At 41.5% G+C, this 25,218-nt stretch overlaps 2 protein-coding genes and 1 long non-coding RNA gene across 6 annotated transcripts in view; 1 reads left to right on the top strand and 2 right to left on the bottom strand.

Moving 5' to 3' along the window:
- Nucleotides 1-5,319: 5,319 nt before the first annotated feature.
- LOC112933781 (uncharacterized) lies at nucleotides 5,320-7,212 on the bottom strand. The gene is made up of 3 exons (XR_003237741.2): nucleotides 7,090-7,212; nucleotides 6,927-6,980; nucleotides 5,320-5,566 (listed from the first exon to the last, which is right to left on the bottom strand). It is a non-coding gene; the product is annotated as an uncharacterized lncRNA (long non-coding RNA).
- The window catches only part of PARP8 (poly(ADP-ribose) polymerase family member 8), a 173,710-nt gene continuing 155,305 nt past the window's right edge, over nucleotides 6,814-25,218 (top strand). The window contains exons 1-3 of one of the 4 annotated variants that reach the window (XM_072756941.1): nucleotides 6,814-7,659; nucleotides 8,737-8,838; nucleotides 9,780-9,834. In XM_072756941.1, the coding sequence (XP_072613042.1) occupies nucleotides 8,748-8,838; nucleotides 9,780-9,834 (146 nt within the window). In that variant the 5' untranslated portion in view covers nucleotides 6,814-7,659; nucleotides 8,737-8,747. Of the gene's footprint in view, nucleotides 7,856-8,068; nucleotides 8,147-8,336; nucleotides 8,649-8,736; nucleotides 8,839-9,779; nucleotides 9,835-25,218 lie in introns of those variants that run through there. The other 3 variants (XM_072756944.1, XM_072756943.1, XM_026017049.2) reach the window with 3 other exon arrangements.
- On the bottom strand, nucleotides 7,745-8,455 carry LOC112933801 (uncharacterized). Its single transcript, XM_072756945.1, has 2 exons — nucleotides 8,045-8,455; nucleotides 7,745-7,833 (listed from the first exon to the last, which is right to left on the bottom strand). Exons 1-2 carry the CDS (start codon nucleotides 8,453-8,455, stop codon nucleotides 7,804-7,806), a joined length of 441 nt encoding a protein of 146 aa, XP_072613046.1. The 3' UTR covers nucleotides 7,745-7,803.

The raw sequence follows: 25,218 nt of genomic DNA, 5'->3' as shown, positions 1-25,218 counted from the left end.
TTTAAGAAAGACAGACATACAGAGATTGGAAGGAAAAAGTGTTCTTTTGAGGTGACTGAGATGGACACGTGTAAAAGTGTGACAGCGGCAGTGCATGCCAGTTGGATGAAATGAGCAAGTACACCAGAGCATTCTTTTCAAAGTCACTTGGCTGTTTCTCATTTAAAACTTTGCTTTTATGAAAGCATCTAAGTGTTCTCAGTGGACAGACTCTTACAAACTCCTTTCCTGACATCATGGCAGAAAGCCCTCCTTTACCCCTAGCTTCTGATCCCTGAAGTCAGTTCACAGAGTCTTCGCTCCCTGACTCTGACCCTCTCTTCCCTTGGGGTCTTTGGCCTTTCTGCTGCCCCGTGTAGGAAATGCTGTGTGTTTACGATGATTGTTCTACCTGCTCAAACTTCTTACAGTTTACAGAGAAAATGTATAATAGAACCAGGAGTTAGAATTCATATTGCTATCCCTAGTTACTGCCATGGAAAAGCGGCTACAGAAAAACCTAGTGAGGATAATTTCTAAAAATGTATTTTTCTTCTCGCATCTCATGAAAGTGAGTCATCTGTGAAAAAGTTGTCATAGGGCAAATTTCTGTAAATCAGAATGTAAGTATCATTCACATTAACAGTATGCAACTACTACAAAAATTAACAAAGCAATTTTATAAATTCCAATGTTTAAATTGAAGTTTAAGGGAATAGATCCCATTCTTACTCAAAAATCCTTCTGCCCTCCAACTAATGGGAGAAGTCTACTTCTTCTTGCTGTTGCTTGTGTGACTCTCCTTGGCCTCATGCCAAGTGGGGTCTACACTGCTTCCCTTGCCTTTGGGCTTGTCTGTTGACATGTTTGGTCCATAGATTATTCACAGGTATGAAATCAGCAGAAGCTAGAAACATGCTCGTGTGTTAGGACTTGCTCTCTTGCACTTCTGCCATGACCATGAGAAGATAAAAACTAGGTAACTTGTTGGTTCCCAGAAGGATGAGAGACATGTAGGGTAGACCTGGATTCATCTTGCAATTTGGAGCCAAGCCCAGTCTACCAAGCTCAGGCACAGACACATGAATGAGAACACATGCCTGTTGCTTTAAACCACAGTTTGGAGTGCATTTGTTACTCAGCAGTAGTGTGTTAATTGTTGATTTACACAAACAGTAAAGACAAATAAATCAATAAAATTGAGGCAAAGAGTCTACCAGACTATTGCTAGGATAACTGAGACTGTAGGTTTCTTGAAAAGAAAACCTAGTACAATAATCACTGATTTTAAGGGGTGCTTTGGTGGCTCAGTTGGTTAAGTGGCTGCCTTTGGCTCAGGTCATGATCCTAGGGTCCTGGGATCTTGCCCTGGTGTTGAGCTCCCTGCTCAGCAGGAAAATCTGCTTCTCCCTCCCGTACTTCCCTTCAGCCCTGGGTGCTCTCTCACTTGCGCTCCTTCTCGCAAATAAATCAATAAAATCTTAAAAATAAAATGTTTGAGAATAACAAGAAGAGAATGGGGCTTCCCCATGCTGTCCCACCCAATATTAGCAACATGTATCTTTCAATGGAATGAAGAGTAAAACAAATGGAGAAAGTCTGCATGGGACTTACCTCCCAAGTAGGGTTCAAAAGCAACAGAGGGAGCCAGGTGGTTCCTAACACAGCAATTCAGCAGTGTTCTCTCAGTTGGGAGAGGCTTTGTGGACAGAGACAAGGGCTTCCAGCATTGACTTGAGTGGTTCACTGTCCAAGGAACACATGGGCCTTCCATGAATACCTTCACACAATGTAAGCTCTCTCTTAAATTTCAGTACAACCCCAGGAGAATTGGAGTAGAATTCACAAAAACTAAAGATAAATTTTCTGTCTGCTAGACATGATAGGATTAGAAATAGAAATCTATTTAAGCCATCAAAAGTAAAATATAGCTCCACCTCCTCCTCCTCCTCCTCCTCTTCCCTTCCTCTCTCACTACAGTCTCGGGCTCTGTGGTCACATTGCTTCCTCTTCTGTCTGTGCTTCTCTCGCTTCTCTAATCTCTGCTTCTTGCTTATAAGGACATTTGTGAAGGCCTTTGGAGCCCAATAATCTAGGATAATCTCTTCATCTCAAAATCCTTAACTTAATTACATACATAAAGAGCCTTTTTTCTTTACAGGTTCCAGAGATTAAGACCTGATACCTTGAAGGCCATTAGTTGAATTGCCAACCATACTCACTACTCACTAAAGTATTTGGGGGCTAATGGGGCAGCAGGTCGGCAAAGTCCTCTTAAATATTTCAGACAAAAAAAGTTGTTTGTTCTGTATTTCCAACTTTTTTTATAACTTTGTTTCAAAACAAATAAATACAGATATCTTTAACAGTTGACAGAGAAAGAAAACAAATGTACCTCCAGGGAGGACTTTGTTCTAGAATTCCTCTAGCTCCTTCTTCTACCTCAAATCTGCTTGCATTCCCAGTTGGCATCAAGCAAATGGGACTTACAAATATGAGTAAGAGGAAGGCCCTGCACAGGTAACAAATGCATCCCAACGATATGACAGAAAATTACCAGATAAATTGGGGTTAGAGGGGAGAAATTAATTATATATACAAGTGAGGGAGAAAATTTTTAAAAAGTGGCTCCTTAAGAATAATGATTTCTTACTAAGTAAATTCTTCATTTGTGTTTTCATGTGCTTATTTCATTTAATCATTTTCTTCATCCATACAGAGACAGGGATTGTTCCATTGGGGAGCCGTTGTTCTCCCCATTTTTCAGATGAGAATATTGAGATTTTATGTAATAACACACTGTGATTGTGTACCTTGCTCAAATTTACATCAGGAGGAAATTGGAGAGTCAGAATTTGACCCTGTTTTACGTCAAAACTCAATCATCACTAGCTTTTCCTGGGATGAGTGTTAAAAATGCTTCACAACTGATAACACAAAGAAGAAAATGAATATATTCACAATTCACTGCCAAAAAAAACCCCAAAAACCAAAAACCAACTAACCAACAAAAACCCCATGTGTTTAGTCACCTAAAACTTTTTGGAAATTCCATAAATCCCTCCTAGTTAGGCACAGTGCAGCTGCAAATTAATTAGAGAGAAACCTAATCCATTTTCCCCAAATTTACTTGAATCTGGAGCAATTTTGGAAGGAAATATCATTGTATAATATGAAATTGATATCCAATGGAACACTCTTGGGGAAATGCTTCTCTCTGTGAAGATAGCATGAACTGTTGAAGATCATAACAAGATGAAATCAACTAATCACTGTGTGTACTGAGTACCACCAGTATACTCAGCACTGTGCCAAAGGTCATTTAGGAGCAGTGGAAACAAAGTATAACAGGAGCAGCATGCAAAATTTCAAGGAATTTAAAACAACAGCAATAAGAAGTAGGAATCAAGATTTCTTGTCAAGCCAACAATTGCTCATCAAACTACTTACTGTGTATCATATTCAATAGCTTCTGTTGTGTATACTAAGATGAGCAAAACCAGTTCCCATCCTCAAGGAACTTATATAGTCTAGAAATGGGAGATTCAGTGAAGAAGAAATATTAGTAACCTGGAGAAACCAGGAAAGATATATTTTTTAAGATTTTATTTATTTATTCATGAGAGACACAGAGAGAGAGAGGCAGAGACACAGGCAGAGGGAGAGGCGAGCTTCCTGCAGGGATCCCGATGTGGGACTAAATCCCAGGACTCAGGGATCATGCCCTGAGCCAAAGACAGACACTCAACCACTAAGTCCCCCAGGCATCTCTATAGCACCTATTATTGAGAATGATGCAGAGAATTAGGTATTTTCAACAACAGTTAGTAGAATATAAAATAATTTTGAAAGCAATTTTCTTATACCTATTAAATGTTTAAATTGTCAGCTCCTTGTGATCAGGTCAGTCCACTTCTACCAATCTATCCCAGAGTAACTGCTGAAAATTGTGCATAAAGATGTGCATTTATTCAAAATTGTCTTAATCATAAAACATTTGGAAAAACTCATCATGACTGCAGAGGCATGGTTAAAGTATATAGTGCCATGTCCATTCAAAAAAATTCTCTGCGATAGTTAAAAGGAACGAGCTAGATCTCTTTGCACTGATACAGAAAGTTCTCCAAGACAGTGGAAAAATCAAGTTGCAAAACAACATATATTATATGGTTCCTTTTAAATTAAAATGTGTGTAATTAAAATACGTGTAAATCTATAAAAATACAGATAGATATGGCTATGTAAACGCCAGAATGGAAGGATTCTCTTATAACGATGCTATTTATCTTTGGGATCAGCAGTGGATTTAGGGGTTAAGATGGGTGGGAATTTTCAGATTTTACACTCCTTATTAATATACGCCTTAAATAGTTTGCACTGAGATTGTATTCATGCAGTATTTATGCACTTCCAAAAATAAACAAAAGGAGAGGTATTCCAAATGAAATAGAATTAATATGTGTGAGAACAAGCCGAGAAGTATCAGTCTGTTTGCATGGGATGGTGAGCATCTAATAAGGGCCAAGGATGCTTCTCGGTAGAAATGAGAATTAAAAGTCTATTGAGAGACAAATGCGACTATAATTAAAGAGAAGCCTGGAACTAAGAAAAGCAGTTCAGGTTTCATGTTATAGCTTTGGTGTTAGTTAAGTGTCTTAAGGTTGCTTGAAAGGTCCGTAAAACCTCAATATGACCTATGTGCTGCTCTATTTGACTTTAGGTTAGGGGATATGCTACGGACCAAATTGGGACGAATTTCACATCAAACCACCTCAAATTCTCTTCCATTTTGTCAAGTTTATTCAACGGTGACTTTGCTTTGCTCATACTTTGATTGTTAGACCTAACAAATGAAGTCAGGATAACAGGATTAGTTTCTCCCAAAGCAATACTACCAGCAGAAAGAATTGCCCAAATCCACCTTATTGAGGAGGGCCCAGTTGGGCCTACCAGGCATTTTGAACTCTATGGAATTCTTTCCATTACAGAATCACTGAAAGAAGTTCTTATACATCTAATCGTTGAAAAGTGTTTTGAGATCACCTTCCTTCCAGTAGCTTCCCATTTCTCTCAGATAAAATCCCACATCCTCATCCTGGCTAAAAGTCTCTTGGTGATCTCTTCCCATGGTAATCCCTCAGGCTCTCTGTCCTTCTTTCACTCAGATTCTACCTCAAGAGCAAATTGTCACAGTGCTGTTTCCACAGCTGACCAAGGCTGCTGGGTGTTCCCATGGGGATTTGCTACTGATGACACCACCATGCATTTGGCAAAGGGACTGCTTTCTTTGCAAATCCTGCCTCCCATCTTCTTTTCTTAATTCCCAAGAAATAAGAGAGGTCAGGCTTTTCCTAAGACTTTACTGAGGACTGAGATTCATTTGGGAAAAGAAGTTCAATGCAGGGAAGGGAAAGATAGCTGCCACCAGGAGAGGCTATTTTGAGAGCCCATAGACTCCAGGCCTGCTTCAGAATCCATTATAGGGCTTCTTGTTGGCTTAACTCCTGGCCGGCTGCCATCGGTGAGGCCAGTCTACTCAGAAGTGAGACTTCTGAACATTTCTTTTCCTCAAAGTTCAGTTCAACTGCTGGAAGTTTTGGAGAGAGGAAAAAGTTAATTGCAGTCTATGTCCCACTTTAGGTAAGTTAATTAACCCCTTTGTGCCTCAGTTTCCTCTTCTGTGAAATGTGAAGAATTATAGTAACGGCTACCATAGAGGATTATTATGAATATGAAATGAGTTAATATATGTAAAGCATTTAGAGCATTATCAGGCTGCTCTAATAATCTCTGGACACGTGTGAGTTATTAATAACTACAGCACACCCATTGCACTTAATGCCACATTTCCATTGCCTTATAGTTCTGCAGCTGGGTCTTTCAGCATAGGCGAAGAATTTACATTTTTTCCCCTAATAAATTTTATTTTTCTGCCTGGGATCATTTTTCTAAACTGCTGGGACTTTTTGACTAGACCCAGTCATCCAGTGTATTGATTACTCACTATCTTGAATTTCCTGTAGCATACTTAACCAGAGGTCTCTCCCCGTCGTGAATGATTTTTGTTTCTTTAACAAACTGATTAAAGGCCTGTTATGCGCTGTGTTCCTGAATCATGTGAGTATTCGTGTGCACATAGGAGTGGTTAAGGCAGGGATATAACCTCCTCATCTCAAAACATGCATATAGTTTTTAATCACTGCAAAATCATCTATAAATGTTTAAGTGAGAGTCTGAATGAGGTAGGGTAAATGAGATACCGATTGTGGGCCAAGTTGGAAAGAATCATGCCATAAGGATCTAGCATGGAACACTGACGCCTTGGTATAGCTTCTTTGGAGAAACTTATCTTGCAAAAATGCATACTAGATAGAAAGGGATTTTTAAAGATCTTATCCCTTAACATTTAAAAATATTTAAATACATCACACCTTAAGGGCATGAATGAGGGAGGTCAGTTTTGTTTAACAAAAACAGGGTGCCTGTGAAGCTTAAAAAAACAATCAGATATAGGACAAATCACAAGAAGGCCTATTTTCTGAAGGGAGTAGTAAACCAAGAGGTGATCCGGATGAAACACATCAGGTAGGTTTAAAACTATTTCAAATTCATTTGTAGTAAGGGTTTTACTTTAAAAATCTGGGTTTCCTGGATAAGAGAGACAACCATCGAACAAATTATTGGCAGTTGATAGATTTTAAGCCTTTTAGAGAAGTTAGAGCACAGAATGTGAGGTAAACACACATGATGCTAGGCGTGGAGAGAGGGAAGTGCTTTTGGTTGCCAAGGGGAGACACACCCAAGAGCTACATGAACCTCCCCTCCCACCACCTCAGGCGGGAAGTTTCAGCAAAGATCTGAGCAGAAAATGTAGCCTATGGTGACTCTGACATCAAAGGGGGCAGTGGTCTTCTTAATGCAGAGGAGCCTTTCCTCTTATTATTCACAATGAATGTGCTGTGTCCAAGGCTGGATGACAAATCATTTCATGTTTTTCTTTTCTGCAAGATAGAGCGGTTAGGACATACATGATTTCTCATTGCACTGATCTCTAAGGAATCCTAAGAGCCCTCAGGGATGATGACAGCCATTTCTAATTCTCCTACACACCATGTTGTCCATATCAGAATCCAGGCTGGACTGATGCAGTGTCTGAGCCAGTCTGCCAGCGCTTGGGAACTTTTGCTGATAAGGAAGTTGGTCAAGACTGTGGTAGGTTAGGCATCCCGAAACGAGGCTGCAAGGCACCACCCTTCGTGCATTCAGCCAACACTCAGGCCTGCCTGCTATTTTTCAGGCACTGCACCAGGCACTGGGAATGCAGAACCAGATGAGACCCGGACTGCTCAGGGAAGCCTTCTCAGTGGAGGAAGAAACAAAGGAGGAAAGTGCCATTGGAGGCCTGTCCTAGGGCATCTGGCAATACAGGGGCAGGACGGCTACCTCAGCCCTGAGGTGTCCTCAGGCAGAACAGGAAGTGAGGATCAGAGCCCTGTCTCACTTTCAAACAAGACGGCAGGATTGGAGGAGTTTTCCCCTCCACTGCCTGGCAAAGGGGCGGCTTTTTAAAACAAGCCAAACAGATATCCATCTTCCAGGGAGACCCTGGCACGTGCTCATTGATTCTGCCAATTTTTTTTTTTTTTTTTATGGACGGAAGTACCTAGGAGGGGAGAACTGGTGAGTCCCTGCAAAGCAGAGGAAGTCCCTGGGAAGGGGCTGCATTTCCTAGGGGGGGGGGGGGGGTCACAGAGGGACTGAACTACTTGCATCTGCGAGAAGAAGACTCCGCCAGGGAGGGCACGGGAGGGTGTCTGTCTGGAGTCATTTCGAGGCTTTTTTCCATCTTGCCTCCTGTGGCAACAAGGAAAGATCTGTTCGTTTTATTTATTTATTTTCAATTTTTTTCTCCCTCCTCCCCCCCCCCCCGCCCCCCCGCGCCCCAGCCGCTCCGGGTTGGGTTTTCCATATGACTCATAATCCCTTCCGAAAGTGGAGTCGAATTCATAAAAGTGGTGGAAGGGCGGGGGCAGGCTGGGAGCCCCGGGGAGTCTTCACTACCTACCTTCCCTCTCGGCCCCCCGCGCGCGAGCGGCGGCCGGGGCGGGGACACCCAGCCTGCGCCCGGGAGGGCGGCTACTATGCACACCCCGGCGGCCGGGCCCCGGTGACTGGGCGCGGGAGGGTCTGCGGCGGGCGGCGCTGCAGCAGCCTGGGCACGGCCGCCGCCGCCCGCGGGCGCGAGTGTGCGCGGGTGTGGAAGGCCGGCGAGCGGGCCGCGGGGGGTGTGCGCGCGCGAGGCGGAGCGGGGCTCGCCCCTGGCCGGCGCCCGCCGCCCGCCGCCCGCCGCCCGCCGCCCGCCGCCCGCCGCCCCGCCGGTGGTCGCCCTCCGGCCGGCCGCCTCCAGCACCCCGGGCGCCCACGGCCGTTGGTCCGGGCGGGGGAGGGAGAAAGTGAGACTCGGTGTCATCACCATCCATTGTCAGGAGGGGAGGAAACTGGAATCCAGCCGTGGCGAGCAGCAGCTGGGCGGTCACATCTGGGAATGCAAAGCCGACCTCCCCCTCCTCCCCCTCCTCCCCCTCCTCCTCCTCCTCCTCCTCCTCCTCCTCTCTCACCCGGGATCACTTCCGAAACCACTTCGCCTTCGGCCCCTGCCTCGGCCAGAGGTTTCATTTTTAACTGAATATTTACGAAAGCTGGAAGCGTGCGAGGGGGGTGGGGTGGGGGTGGAAATAGCGGCTGCTTCTTTTCCAGGGATTTATTTAATGGGGATGTGTTCAAGGCAAGAGCGAATTCAGAAGGATATCGACGTCGTGATCCAGAAGTCCAGAGCCGACAAGGACTGCCTGTTTGCAGGTGAGTTCTCGCCGTTCCGGAGCCTCGGACCCAGCGCCGGCCTCCCTTGACCGCCCGCCGCCCCCCTTCCCAGTTTTCTGCCCGCGACGTGTGTGGCTCGGGCTGGGGCCGGGCTGCACGTCCCCATTCCGGGGTTCATTTGGCAACAGCTGCTGCAGCGGGAGCGCGAGCCAAAAGGGGGAGGGGGCGCCAGCCTCTTCCCGACTCCCCTCCCCCCGCCCCCCGTCTGGGGCGGCCGCCAGCCCGGGGGGCAGAGCCCCGGGGCCCCGAGCGGGGTCTCGGCAGCGGAGCCGTGCGCGGTGTTCCCAGCCCCCCGAGGATGCCCGGGGCGCCCCAGCCCGCCTCCGGGCTTCAGCGGCCGCGGCCGAGCCGCTCGGGGAGGACCCGCGGGTTTGCGCAATGGGCTGAGCGGCGGCGGCCGGGAATGGAGCCCGCTGCGCTGCGCTGCGCTCCGCTCCGCCGCGCTGGCCGCCTGCGCTGGGCGCCGGGGCCCCCGGGGGGCAGCGCCGCCGGACCTCGGCGCCCCGCGGCTCCCGCTGCTCCCCTCCGCCCGGCGGCGCGTGGCCGCGGAGCGAGCGGGGCTTCCCGGGCTTCCCGCGGCGCCCTGCTCCCCCGCCCGGGGGTCGCCTTTCGTCCATTTTGCTCCCCCGGGAGAGGGATCGGATTTTGCTTTCTCAGCCGCGAGCTCGGCGGGGGCCGCTTCCGGCCGCCCCGACCGGGAAATTCCCGCCGTTGCCATGGCGCCCGGCACTTGTTGCGGGGGGCGGCCTCCCGCGGCGCCCGGCCCGGGGTGCGCAGCATCCCCTGCTCCGCGGCCCCGCTGCCCGCGCCTCCCGCCCCGCCGGGCCTGCCCTCGGCCTCGCTGAGTGGGGGGCCCGGGTCGCGAGCCAGGTTAGAGACCCGCCGGAGGGGTGGCTTCTAACAGGACTTTTCCGTTTCAGATTTCAGATACTCAGACTCCACCTTTACTTTCACCTACGTTGGCGGCCCCAAAAGGTATTTGTGTGTCTAGAGTTGCTTCATTTCCTGTTCACAGGCTTGTGTTTCCTTTGTTCTTAGCATGTTCCGTGTTTGGGTTTATTTATTTATTTATTTATTTATTTATTTATTTATTTATTTATTTATTTTTGTCTCTCTTGTCGCTGTCCTTCAGCCGCATCCCGGGCTCGAGGTCCCTCCGTTTTCAGATAGCAGAGGGGAGGGAAATAAATCTGCGATTCAGGTGTTTCTAAGATCAGGCCACAGGCAACGAGCAAAACTCTTGCACCGTTCATGTTCGAGCTGTTACACCGTAGTAGCTCGCTCTTGACACGTTTGGGGGGTGGACACGTATTCCAGCGGGTGCAGAACCGGAATCCTGGGTATGAAGTGAAATGCATGCATGAAAGATGGAAGATGCCACAAAGTAGTTTGAACACAAGTAATGGTTTTCCTGGTGAGTTGGGGCTGCATGTTTCTGTGTTTTCTGAAGGTTGACATAAATATGCAGTCTGCCAATTCTCCATACTTTTTTTTTTTTTTTTTTTTTTTTTTTTAAGCAGTGGCATTTTGGTTTTCGCATTCAGTTTTGGAAAGAATTTGGAAGTCCTGTGTAGCTGGAGTGTATAACTTCTCTCTTGAGGGGGAGTTATGACAGATGCATATATTAATACCGAATTGTTAACAGTGCGAAAGAAGTCCAAATCCAATTTTGTATTTAGGAAGCAGAGTTAAAATGAAAGGTAGCTTTTAAAACATGCCTTGCTGTCTTCATTTGTTAAGTTACGATTTTCTCCCTTTTAGCCCTTTGGGGACACTGGTTTAAAAGAGCAGTGGCCACATGACAACTGTCAGAGATTGAGCCCTGCTGTTCCGACTTGACATTCAATATCACTTGATCACATTCCAAAATGTCTCTTAGCTAATGGAAACATTTATGAACATATAAATTGCAAAAGAAGCTTTCCTGTGTAAATGCATTTTTTAAAAAGGTTGTAATTAATGTGAATCTTTAAAATCCTTAGGATCTGTGCTGCAATCTGTATCTCAAAAAAAGCTTTAATTAAAATAGTTAAGGCAGTTATCACGTTTCGCGTATGTAGAGCGTAAACCTCAGGATTGGCGTGTTGATTTGATTTACTAGTTGAAGATATAACATGTACTTTTTGGGAGAGAATGAAATTAGAGTGCTGCTTAATTTCCTTTGGTACTATCATCTTTGTAATAATGAATAAAAAGAATAACTCTTAGAAGAGATTCAGCTAAATTAATGCTGCTCCTACACTTACTATCCAAAGAAGGTTGGTGTATGACTAATATCCGTTTGGATTATTTTAACAGTTAAAATATGCTCCGCGGCCCATTGAGAACATTCTCCATGCAATCAGGTAGATGGCTGCTCCAGGGGTCAGTTTCACAGTTAACTGTTGTCCACCTAGTGAGAGGTGTGGCCCGAGGAATGCTCCCGCTAGCTTTTTCAACAAACTAGCTTATTTTCAATAAGATACTTGAGTTCTTTTGTGCTCAGTTCACTTACCTGTACAGGGAGGGAGAGAGCTATACACTTAATCTCTAAGATGTGTTAGATGCTGCAGTTAGATTATCAGCAAATGATTGAATTGGTGTTAACACAGCAGGAGGTGGAGAAGGTATAAATTCCTCCAGGAGCAAGGCCAGAGGCGTTGGGATGAATAATTAACTAATTAAGATAACATCAGTTTTCACTGTAGGAACTAGCACCTTGGTTGCTCTTAAAGAGATGTTTCCTTTTCTTTGTAATCCTATTAAGGGATAGTATTTTCTTTTGTCTCTGATTTAAATACCTGGGACTTGTGTATACACTAAAGAAGACTTTAACAGACTGTTCCGTGTGATTGCTTTGTCTCCCCAAAAGCTGGTTCTACAAAACGATATATAAATGTTGTTTTAGTATAATAACGAGGATCCATAATCCCTTTAATGATAGTCCCTTTATGGATTTATAGCTAATGGTAGAGAAGACATTTTTTTCCTGAAGATAAAAATGCACTGTTTACATTAACTACATTAGAATTTGTTATTTATTATTCTATTTCTAATTGTGACATGCCAGTTGGGCATTTAAAAATTTTAAAATCCTGCAGTTTTTATTTCAAGTGCTTATCGACTCTAACAGTCTATTAGTACTGTCATTTTAGGTAAACTAGAACTTATTTCACCATTAAAGGAGGTGGGAATCTTAATGGAGACATAGTATGTGATTATCTTGAATTATATTTAACTATCGTTTCATCTAAATCACTGAGAACATATTTAGAGAATAATTTTCAATTCAGGTTGTGGATAAAACTTAATAAACCACTTCCTCTTTCTCACACTTGCTAAGAACAAGTTACACTTTATTCTAAAGGCCAAGGTTGACCGTACATACTGCAATTCAAAAAAAGGAATAGTATTGAGAATTTTTTTTTTTTTACATGTGCATTTTTTATGTTTCTGTGGATAAGAGGAAATGCCAAGAGGCGACTGTGTCCGGGCTGGCCAGGCCTTTCATTTGGTGGTTGAAGTGCTTGTTAGCATTTGCTGTTTTGCTGCCTCGGTGTACTTGAGGTGAGCAACAGGATGTGTTGGGGGAGATGGTCAGCTGGGAGACTGAGTTCAGTTAGTTTTGCCTGAAGAGAAGGCTCAATTATATCCTCACTTTTGGATGTACAAACAGGCTTGAGAGTTTGAGAAACATGCTGAAATTTACTCCCTTCCTCGAAGAAGCTACCATGTACACCCTGTTCTGTTATATTCTTGAGACCTGTGCTCATCCCTCTGCACTAGTGCTTTCAGCCTCTTTAAACATGGAGACACTTTAACGTCAAAGGATTATGCAGATATTTATTCGAGAGTGATAGTTTTAGTGTCTTTTGATGGAGAAATAGTGAGAAAGAGGTGTTAAGTGTTATGAATTTGATTAATACCATTTATAGATGCTTGAAAATGTATGGTATACATACAGCTAGATTAATTTATTTTAGCAATGGTCTTTGTAACACCTCCGACTCCTGGACTTCTTGGAATAACCTCACAGCCATCAGTGGTTCGGGGCCTGCCATGGACACCTACCTAGGGTTGCTTCCAATTTCAGGGGTGTGCTGACATCTGACCTCCTCTGTAGATAGACAGTGTGGAAGTCAGTGAAAGTCATTCCTTCCTTGTACTTGTCATGCTTGTGATCTTCTGCCTCTTTCTTTCTCCCTTGTTGATTGATAGTAAAATCCTTAAGACCACAAAGGTTTGGGGTTCTGATCCTTCATCTCACTTGCAGTCAGTCTTGCAGTTAGTGGTAGAAGAAGCAGAAGGGATAAAGTGAGTGGTGACAGCTACTAGGGATGGGAGAGCAGCCTGAGTCTCAGGTGCCAGTGGTCAGCAAAGACAAGCACTGAGCAAGGGGAGCCCGTTGGGCCTGGCCGTAGACCCCTGTGGGACACCTCATTGTGAGCTTCAAGCAAGAAAAGTATTTGTGAGAATACAGCAGAGGTTTAAAAATATACAAATAAGAAGTGTTTATGGTAAAAAAAAATTGTGCAAAAGAGATAACCCCCCAAAAATAAGAATTACATGTTTTTTTTCATTTTCTATTAATGTGTTAGAGTTTATTCTTTCAGAATTTTTATGTGCTTATATGCATATAAAATATACACATCCAGAGAATGTATTATACTCTTTTGAGACCTTAATGTTTTTTCACCCCAGAACATAAAAATGTCTTCCCTTTAGAAAGGATATGATAATAAAGAAATGTTTATTAAGTTGAGAGGTTTTCAATCAAGGACTGTGACTGCACGATAAGAAATCCAAATTTATATTAGAAATTATTAATACATTAGAAGCTTAATATTTGGCAGAATGTTCAGAGTTGCCTACACGTGTATACCTTTTATTGTAAGAATGGACACTCACGTGGTGATGGGTAGAGTGGCATCTTTTATAAGTGTAACATACCACACCCCCCGTTTTTAGGATTTTCTGTTCACATAAATGGTTTGGAGCATCACATGTAACACTAACAATAATGTCTGCAATCCCTTGAGTCACGTGTTACCTCTTCTTTTCCCTGGGCCTTTGCACATGCTGCAGAACTCCCACCTACACCCTGTCCTCCCAGCCCTCCCTGCTGTCAACCTGGTAGGCCTTCATTGTTGGATCTTTGCTAAGCCAAATTACCCTCCGAGAAGCCTTTCCTGGCATCCCCTTCCCTGTATTATTCTTCTAGGTGTTTCTAAAACCATGTTGTCACATTGTATTGTTAGCACCTGTTCACTTGATTATCTGTTTGACCTTGAGCTTCTTCAAGGCAGGATCTGTCCTCTTCATTGAAGTTTCTCCAGCCCCTAGCTCGCTGCTTGCTATAATGTGTTTTCTGAATAAGTAGATGTTGAATCAGTTATTAAGCGAATGCTAAAAGATCCTCTGGCAGCAATTTCCTAACTAAATGACCAGGTATAGAGATAGTCAGATACTTCAAAAAGCCCCAAATCTGGTAGTGTCACTTGTAATACAATTTCTTAAGAATCCAGAAGTTGCCTAGCCAAGTTGTAAACCTGGTGGCATGCCCAAATGCTTTTAGAGGACAGAAAGATAATGCAGTTGCTTGACATTATGAGAGAGGTAATGGGGACTATGACACTCTAGAGAGTTTGGACTTCTAACGTATTAACTCAGTTAAAAAAATCAATAGCACTCTGGTGATCAAGCAGATTTTCTGGGGGCCCTAATCCACCTGGGCTCCTAGTGGTTAATTCCTTACTCATGGGATGCCATGGAGAGAGGTAATCTACTTGATTGCTAAAGTTCATTTGTTTTTACTTTCTTCGAAAGGAGAAGTGTATGTGTGTGCAGGAATGGGGGCATTGGGACGGTGGTGAAATAGCAGAAGATGATCTCAAAAAGATTAGTCAGTTCATTATGAAAGAATTACACACTCATTTTAGAAATCTTGAAATATGCAAGTATTTTGAAACCATCAAGTGCTTCTTAAGATGTCATAATGAAAAGAATGAACATTTTTAAAAATTGAAATTAGCATGTTCCTCTTGGCGATGGGGACTTGCTTCCCATAATTTTATACTATATCAGTTATTACCTAAAATAATGATTTTTTTTAAAAGAGGCTGTTCTTTGGAACCCTGGGAACCTATGTTGGAAGCTGGGGTCCCTGGTGGAAGGAAGTGTGAAGGAAGGTGTGAGTGAGAGAGATCTGGGCTTTCATATCCCTTTGTAAATTACAGCTGCTCTGGCTCTTTTCTGTACAGAATTTTTTTGAAAAAGATTTCACTGTTAAATGAATTTAAAAACCACTGACCTAAATAACCGCCAATTTGACATAAATATAACTTTATTGAAACTCACATATTAAAATGCTTAAACTCCATTTATTTAATGGATTAAGATAAAACTCTTCATCATATTAATTGGGCATAGTCTCGGCTATGTCTTTTGCCTACTTTACATCCAATGCTTGCAACAAAGATAGGTAGTTTTTTGTCACTCTTTTGCATTTTATAGCTAAAGAAACTGAGAGTTGATGTTTATGGAAGGTTTAAGGGGCATTGGTTGTACTGGCATGACTAGGATAGTTGGGAATGTTTGGGGTTGGGGAGGGATTGCTTAGTGGGATGTCTGCCAGGGGCAGTTCTGAAAATTCCACTGGTTGGCAAGGGAAATGCCTGAGCCCAGTGCTAAGCATTAATAGGGAGAAAATTATGTACATTGGCTGTGGAATTCTTATGCAAATATTGGGCCAACCCATTTAAATTCCCCATCATTTCTCTCGGCAGCATTTTGAAAAATATATGTAAGTGAACATTTATCAGTCCTAAAAATATTTTGTAATTCTCTGCACAGATTTGCTGTTGGATAGATTGTGCTGTAGTAGATAAATCTTGTTTTAAGACAGCTGCCACTGACTTAGTATGAATTGTTAAGTTATTGGCATGTCATCTTTCTCTTTTTCGTTCTCTAAATTTTTGAAATCCCATTTTCCGTGTACCCCCAGGGAAGACTAATAAGAAATATGCTTTTGTTAATCAGGCTTGTCACTCCTATTTTATTGGGACATAATTTAGGTTTCCTGTCCAGTTGCCTCCCTTAAATGCTGGAAACTTCAACCCAGCATATCAGAACAACCCCATGGCTTCCTCATTAAAAGCTTGTCTTCCCAGCCTTTCCCTCCTTATCACAGTATTTGAGCCACTCAGAGGGAGTCAGTCTCCTTTTGTTTATCCCCATCTCTTCATTTCTTTTGAAGCTTCATTGGCTCTTCTTTGAAATCATTGTGGGCATCTTCATCCCTCTCAATGTCAACATTTGGTCTGAGCCTTGATCCCCCCAGTTCAGGTCGATCACTTTAACCTAATGTTTTAAAATTCTTGATTAACAGCTCCTCAGCCATCCAGGTCATTGATACCTGAAACTCTTTTAAGTTTGCATTTCACCAAAGCATTGTTTCTGCTCAGAAGCCTTCAAATGTGACCATGGTTTCCTCCATCTAAGATTTAAACCACCATCCTTGGCTTTCTAGAGCCACTTTCCCCATCCAGTCATATGTACTTCTCAGGCTTCCCGCTGTTTGTTTATTGACTTGGCCTCTCCATTCAACAGCAGTTTGTGTTTGGTGCATTAAGCATACACAGCTGTTCATGGTTTATTGATTGATAGTTTCTGTGTCACATAATGTGCTTGGTTTGGATATCGAGATCATGATTTTTATTATCACAAATGCCAGTTCATTTAATCTTTTCTTTGACCACAAGTGGCATCTCTGTGAAAATTTATGATACGTTTATGCTCAAGAAGAGGATAGAGTAAGATCACGAGTAGGACAAACGCAGAAGACAGTGAAATCTGAAGAGGATGGGATGAGAATATAAATAGACTGTTCCCAATCCATTACAGAATAACGACAACAACGTTTTGGGTGTAGTTCATTTGCATGTCAGTGACATCTCAGTTTATGGCTGATACCTTCTTGGTATTAACAGAAGATGTCAAAGCATTATGTTAAATTTAAAAGGGGATCATCCACGTAAACCTTTGTGCAGTCAGATCAGTTTTCCTTGTACAGAAATTAGCAGAAGGCTAGCTGCTAACTGACTTTCCCCAAGATGGCTTCTTTCTGAATGTTTTGAAATAGATTGAAAAGATCTTACTGATGGCCTGCCTGACAGTGTTCTTAGGATGTCTCAACCAACTCAGAAGTATTGTAATTATTTGGATTTTCACCATTATTTTGTTTAAAAAAAAACATGAACAGGTTGTTATCCAAGAATCCCTTTTATCATCTACTATATACAAAGTATAGAGTGGAGCCAGAGACTAATATACTCACTTTGCATTTGTTAGGCTTTTGCATCTATGAAGAAAAAAATTAAGACAAAATTGGAAAACATAAATGCTATTAAGGATACAGCTGTGTAAAAGAGAAGATAGAAGTCAAATAAAAAAAAATTACCAAAAAATCAATATTCTGTTTAAAGACTAGAATTCTAGTTTCTTGCAGAGTGACTAGAATATTATAAATATTTTCTACTATTTTTAAAACGAGAGTAATATTTTTCTTACATTATGTGTTAGCATTTCCCAAACTCTTTAATTAGGTGTTAGATATGTGGCCAAATGTGTCTGGGAAATGTTTAGTTAAACAATATTAAACATTTCTAATGTTTGGCTTTTTAGAGCTTTTTATGTATTAGCGTACATTATGCATATCCAAGAGGTGAATGAAGCATTCAGGGTTTCTCAGACTTATTTGACTACGGATTTGGAACATCTTGAGAAAGTTGTTTTGTAGAAAACACTTTGGCAAACTCTGAGTCTTACTCATTAAAAATAGTTTTTGAGTAAACAGCAGTATAGTAGAAGTAGAAATTGCCGATTCACTTTGAGCCCTAAAGAATTTACTTTCAGTAATTTTTATAGAACTTGCTTAATGACCAGGAAAGCTTTGGTTAAAGGTGGTTGGCATTTCATGCCACCAATTTTTCTATGTGAGGACTTCTTTCTTTGGGTCTCTCACTTTGTCATCAGTTGTGTTGAATCCATTTATAATAAGAGCTTTCAACTATTCTTCATCAAAGCCCTGAAGTTAGCAGGGCACGCTGTGGTACAGGATTAGAAGTCAGCCTCATAAGGAAGTGTTAGAGATAGATAATGATTTTGTGTAGCAGAAGTACTCATTATATCCTCTAAAATTCTGTTGCTTCACAGTAGAGCTTCTTAGTGGAGCAATCTTTGATGGAGTACATACTTTTGGGAGAAATTCTTGGTAAGGGAAATACGGAATTTATTTAAGTGTTTCATTTTTTTGATAAATTACATCTAGAAATCAATGAGGGTAGATATTTTATTTTCTTCCCAGTGACCAAATGAGAAATTTGCTGGAGGAGTTTTAAGATATTTCTCAGAATTTTTTCAACACAAGTCAGGCAGCAAACTCTGTCTTTCTCTTAGGCAGTGTCAGTCAAGGCAGTGTTAGTCATTAAACTTTAGGAAGCCACATGCTACTTTTGGTAAAACACAAATGGAGAATGAAGCTTGTGCTTGAAAGCGCGTCCTTGTGGACACGGGGTTATATATATATATATATATATATATATATATATATATATATGTATATATATATTTAAAATGATTCATGTTGACAGTAGACCTGTTCCTATATGAACACTCCATAGCTTTTGTGATTCAGGGAAGCCAGTGGAACCTCATACGTACTGAGAATCTAGTAAATCCTAGGCTTTTAACTTTGAAGTCAGTGTGCAAATCTTAACTGAGTGAATTCATGATTGTAGTGATATGTTTGTCAGTCTGTGTGTATCTATGTCAGTGATCTTCGTAAGAACAAAGTCTTAGATACTGGTATGTGGAAGACCTAAGCAGAATGTAAAGATCTGCTTTATGGGTAAAAGCTGATGCAATCATCATTTCTTATTAAAATGCACCACAGCTAGAAATGCACCACACACACACACACACACACACACACACACACACACACACACAAAGGCCTTCCAGCTGCAAAGTAGTCATTAGTTTATTATCACCACAGAATTTGATATGATTTCTCTAATTAATGGTCAAATTCACTTTTAGTTAACTAAGAAAAAGTTTGAATAATTCACTGTGAGCCAGATTCTTTCCAGTTTCTTTTTGGAGCAGTCCATCCTCATGGGAAAACCAGCCTAGAAATGGTGATTTAAGTGAGCTTCAATTAATATGAGAATTGCATATCCTTGGCCGAATTTAATGCCCAACTGATAAAATTTGGAGTGAGAAAGATTTTAAACTTAGTTTTTTAAAACTCATACTAGTTTGGGGTTGGTCAGTAAACTGTCTGACTCTTGATTTCAGCTCAGGTCATGATCTCATGGGTCAATTGATCAAGCTCCACATGGGGCTCCTCTCTCAGCAGAGAGTCTGCTTGAAGGTTCTCTCCTCCTGGCCCACCCCTCAATTGCAGGTGTGGACATGTGTGCACATGCATGCATGTCTCTCTCTTTCTCTCTCTCTTTGTCAAATAAATAAATCTTTAAAAAAATAAAATCACACTAGTTTGATTTTCTTTTTAAAATGAGATATAATTGACTTATAACATCATGTTAGTTTCAGGTGTACAATATAGTGATTTGATGTTTGTATATATTGTGAAATGATCACCACAATAAGTCTTAATTAAGATCTGTCACTGCACATAGTTACAACATTTTTTTCTTGTGATGAAGACTTTGAAGATCTAGCCTCTTAGCAACTTTCAGATATGCAGTTGAATATTATTAACTATGATCACCATGTATATTATATCACTGACTTAATTATAACTGAAAGTTTGTACTTTTTGATCCCTTTCACCCATTCTTTTTCCCCTACCCTCAGTTTGACTTAATGTGAGCTTTCTGTGTTGATTTCCTATGTCATTAAAATCTCCAGTGCCCCCAGTTCTTGATGCCCAACATCCTTTCCAGCTGTAGGTAATTGGCAGGGAAAAATCTCCTTCGGGCAGTAGTTCACCAAAGGTTTTTTAAAACAGAAATGTGACCTTTCCAATCTTTGGTGTACATTCCGTGAAATGTTGCATTTCAGATGCACTTTTAAATGAAAGTACAGGTGCTTACTTACTACTACATACCTATTAGAATGGCCAAAATCCAGAACATTGAGAACACCAGATGTTGGTGAAGATGTGGAGCAACAGGAGCTCTGATTCATTGCTGGTGGGAGTGCAAAATGGTATAGCCACTGAGAAGACAGTTTGGCAGTTTCTTGCAAAACTAAATGCTCTTGCCGTACCGTATAGCAGTCACACTCCTCTGTATTCACCCAAAGGAGTTGAAAACTTATGTTTACACAAAACCTGCACATGGGTGTTTATAGCAGCTTTACTCAAAACTGCCAAAACCTGGAAGTAACCAAGCTGTCTTTCAGTGGGTGAGTGGATAAATCAACTGTGGTACAGAGAGACAATGGAGTATTATTCAGCACTAAAAAGGATGGCACAGCAGTTTAGCGCCTCCTGCAGCCCAGGGTATGATCCTGGAGATCTGGGATTGAGTCCCACGTCGGGCTCCCTGCATGGAGCCTACTTCTCCCTCTGCCTGTGTCTCTGCCTCTCTATCTCTGTGTATCTCTCATGAAAAAATAAAATAATAAAATAAAATAAATAAAATAAAATAAAATAAAATAAAATAAAATAAAATAAAATGAATTAGCTACCAAGGCTTGAAAAGACACGGAGAAAAGAATTTCTGTGACTAAGTGAACAAGACCAATCTCAAAGGCTGTATACTGTATGATTCCAACTATATGATACTCTGGAAAAGGCAAAAGTATGGAGACAGTGAAAAGATCAGTGGTTGCCAGGGGTTACAGGAGAGGAAGGAATGAATAGGTGGAACAGAGGATTTTTAGGGCAGTGAAGCTATTCTGTATGGTACTGTAAGGGTGCATAGGTGTTGTTATACATTTTTACAAATTCCTAGAACGTACAACACCAAGAGTGAGCCCTAGGGTAAACTATGGACTCTTGGTAATAATGATGTGTCACTGTGGATTCAGATGTAACAAATATACCACGCTGATGGGGAATGTTGATAATGTGGCCAGCTCTGCATATGTAGAATAGAGGGAAATAGAATATGGGAGATCTCTGTACATTCTGCTAAATTTTGCTGTGATCTCCAAACTACTCTAAAAATTAAAATCTATTAAACAAATAGCCAAGAAAAAAAAGGCATGTGTTTGCCAAGGCTTTTTCAACTTCTAAATAAAGAACCTGATCTATAGAAGTTTAAGAATTTTTTACATTACACAGGCATATAAATTTGAATTAGGAAAATAGAAAATTAGCTTTTCATTTTTATTAAATAAAAGTGACTTGGCACAAAACTAAGATGAATAGCCTATATTGCAGATTTAGTATGTAGCTAATTACATAGAAGCAAATCACCATTTTAAATTAGATTTTCTATCAGTGTTTTCCAAATATAGATTATAAAACTGTACTATTCTAAGAAATACTAAATAATTATTATAAATAGTATTCTAATAGTATTCTAAGAAATACTAATAATTATTATAGAAATCCTATGCCTGTTAATTTTTTTGTCACCATAGAAATACATAATGCCAGTGCATTTCTCAAATAAAATTGAATAGGAGTTGGTGCTCTCAGATATTTCTGTGGCTGAATACTGAGCTTAAACACAAAACCTATTTGAAATGTGTATGTTGTCTGTGTTGCACATCATGTGATGCATGCATGCACACACAGGCATTTATATGCACATGGCTGCAGAACACCAAAATTGCAGTGGATTTTAAGTTTTCCTCCTACACCTTCTAAACTACATTTGCAGACATGAAGAAAATACTGATATACCTACTTCTCTCTCCCTAAACACCTCGCCCCTAACACACACACACACACACACACACACACACACACGCACACACACACAGATACATAGTTCTCAAAGACAGGAAGTATTGGGAATTGAATTACACTGGAAATTTTTTGTGAGCAGAAGGAATAGGCAGACGAGGGACACTTTGTAGGTTAAAAAACATCTGATTATGGCTTTTAGAACCACCACAAACCAAAAATTATAAGTCCAACTTTAAGTTGGATTGTGTTTATAGATTAATTGTAGTCTAAATATTTTTCAGAGTTTATGAATTGTATTTTATATTTTCCAAAGGAAAGTTTTCCAGTGCTGGTTGAGTTCTAAGATTATTTTAAGAATTCTTTGTGACCCTCAACATAGTATTACATAATACTATGGTGTAATATTAACAGAAAGGACGGAGTGATTTGGTTTCGTCTTAAACAACCAAATGACTTTTCCTCTTGGAAAAGTCTTGACTTTATCATCTGAGAAATGGCAGTGATATTGCAAGATTTTTAGGATTGAACTTGATAATGTGCTTGGAGGGGGTCCTGAAGACTGTTCTTAGGCTCAGTGGTTTGCTAGAAGGAATCACAGGACTCAGAAAGCTATTATATTCATTGTTTATTATAGCAAAATAATAAAGAATAGAATCAGCAAAGAGCACAGGCTCATTGGGCAAAGTCCAAGAGAAATCAGGCACGAGTTTGCAAGTGTCTTGTCAGTAGAGTCATAGGGACACACTTAATTTTCCCAGCAGTGATGTGTGACAACAAAGGACAACCAGGGAATCTCATCTGAGCCTCAGTGTCCAGGGTTTTTATTAAGGATCAGTCACAAAGGCATGCTGTACCTTTACAACTGACCTCAGTTATTCAGACTCCAGCCTCCCAGAGCAAAAACATGTGTTCACCATACATCACATTTGTTAGTATAAACTGTCTGAGCAAACTGGTATTGCATGGCCCAAGACTTAGGGCATACAAAAACATTCTTATCGGGGAGTCAATTCCAAGGGCTCAGAGCTCATTTCCTGGGAACTGGCCCAGGGCCAGTCTTGAGGACAGGCCTTTCTTGGGAATGTGCAGGATTTGAGCAACCAAGGCCTGCATTAACCCTTCCCTCTTCATATACTGATGGTGTCCAGCTCAAGACCTGACAGACAAGGCAGCACTTGATGTCATTATTTAAAGCACTAGCCCAGTTCCAATTCCTGGAATCGGGACCTCATAAAAAGGCAAAATTAAAGGGGAAAAAATCGTCCCCCTTTTTGGTAGGACAACTGCTCTATCTGGTTTGGAGATAAAAGAAATTTCTCCATTTCTCCAGTAACAGTTTCTAATGAAAACTATATTAAATGTATATAGAAGTAAAAAAAATGGCAATAGCATATGTTTATTCAAGTAATTGTATGCCACCCCCCCCGCCCCCCCAAATAGCAAAGCATATGTTCACTCATGATTGTATGCTGGTGTTTTTTTCCATGTTGTTGTTGTTTTTTTTTTTTTTCAGTGACACAAAGTTCAAGTTTAAACTTTTATCAGTTTTATTTATTTATTTATTTTTAAAGATTTTATTTATTTATTCATGAGTGACAGAGAGAGAGAGAGAGAGAGAGAGAGAGAGAGAAAGAGACACAGGCAGAGGGAGAAGCAGGCTCCATGCAGGGGGCCCGATGTGGGACTTAATCTGGGTCAGGCCCTGGGCTGAAGGTGGCACTAAACCGCCGAGCCCTATCAGTTTTAGAATGTAAAGTTTCTCCAGACTCACTTTTGGCCATCATCAGGTCACCACAGCATTCAGTGATAATGCTTTTTCTCTCCATTGGTCTGGATTCCTGATCTTCACCCATAAGTTTAGAATAATTCGGATTTTTTTATTTAATTTGAAATAGTCTATGTTTTTGTTTCTGTTCTTTATTTGCTTACCCTTGTATTATTTCCCCTTTCTTTAACTGAGTTGTTTAATATTAAATTAAGTAGTTTCTTTGGGAAGGCAGTGAAAGTGTGTTTTAGGGCCACCACAAGATCCTCCGATCCAAAAGAAGTCTGGGTATATTCTGGTACACGTGGCAGTGTCTGCTGACTTTTCTTGCATTGTCTGACACATAATAACCTTCTTTGTAGGGAAAAAAAGTTTTTTTTTGTTGTTGTTGTTTTTAAGATCCTATTTATTTATTTGAGAGAGACAGAGAACGAGAGCATGAGCAGAGAGAGGGAGAAGCAAGCTGCCCATGGGGCAGGGAGCCTCACCTGGGGCTCAATCCCAGGATCCTGAGATCATGCCCTGAGCCAAAGGCAGATGTTTAACAGACTGAGCCCCCCAGGTGCCCCTGCTGTTGTTTTTATAGGGATAAAACTGTAACTTCAGGGCTACATCAGAACTTCACCCGATAGGCAAATGGTGGCTCCGGGGCAAGTACCATAGGGGACCCATGAAACGAAGTGAAATGGTCTCTTGATGGCCGAGCTCTCACTTTTGCTGACCCTGGTGGATAAATGTCACAACTTCCTCCTGCATAGCAGTTAGCTAAGATATGCATATGTATGTATATTTAAGTAAGAAACATGAATTTTGTAATAAATAATGAAACAAAGGCTCACCAAACAACTTACTATGAGATAGGCAGGTGCCAGTTCTTGCTTCTAACTTACCCTCACATTTTTGTCCCATTCAGATTTCTCATTTACTCCGTGGAAAGGTTCTAGGAGGAGCTATGGGAAGGAGAGGGTGTCTGGAACAACCTTATGCACACAAATAGCCTGGATTGCCTCAACATTTACATTTGTAATTAAAGTATCTGGTTGATACTTTCATTTTCAGCAGCACTGTGAAGGGAAAACTCTTCAGACTCTGTGGGAGAAGGTATTTTGGGACTGGATACGTACCATAGACTTGCCACTTCTGTCCTCCTTCCTCACCCTGGATCCGTGCCCTTTCCTCCTACTTTTGATAGCTCCCTGCCCTCTACTTCTCACACCCTGCGTGGTCTCTGTAAGCTTCCGGTGTTTTATCTGGTTTCACAGCAACTCTCAGGGCTGTTGGGAGTTGCTACATCAAGCGAAGTGGGAAACACAAGGGTGGATGAGCATAGAGGTCACCTGTAAACCATCTGTGTTCATATTGTTCCTCCCTTCACTATGTCTGCCTGTCTGTGTGCAAGTCTGTTTATGATTTTTGTGGAGAAGCTATTACTACAATTAAAACCTGGGAGTGGGAAATCTATTATTTTTAAGAAAATACCACCTGGCAAATAAATGAATTGACTTCCGCTAAGACCCCCTAAAAATTGCTTAAGTGCGTTGTTGACTCCATACACTGGGTAAAGAAAAACAGCACTGTCTCATAAAGTATGCTTCGCTCAGGACCCTGCGTGGCAAAGTCTGTTAAGGGTCCGACTCTTGGTTCTGGCTCACGTCCTGATCTCACAGTCCTGAGATCGAGCCCTGCCTCAGCTCCACACTCAGTGGGTAGTCTGCTTGGGATTCTCTTT

This window comes from Vulpes vulpes, chromosome 4, assembly GCF_048418805.1.
Source record: "Vulpes vulpes isolate BD-2025 chromosome 4, VulVul3, whole genome shotgun sequence".
NCBI classification, from domain to species: Eukaryota; Metazoa; Chordata; class Mammalia; order Carnivora; family Canidae; genus Vulpes; species Vulpes vulpes.
This window is presented reverse-complemented; position numbering and strand designations above follow the sequence as displayed.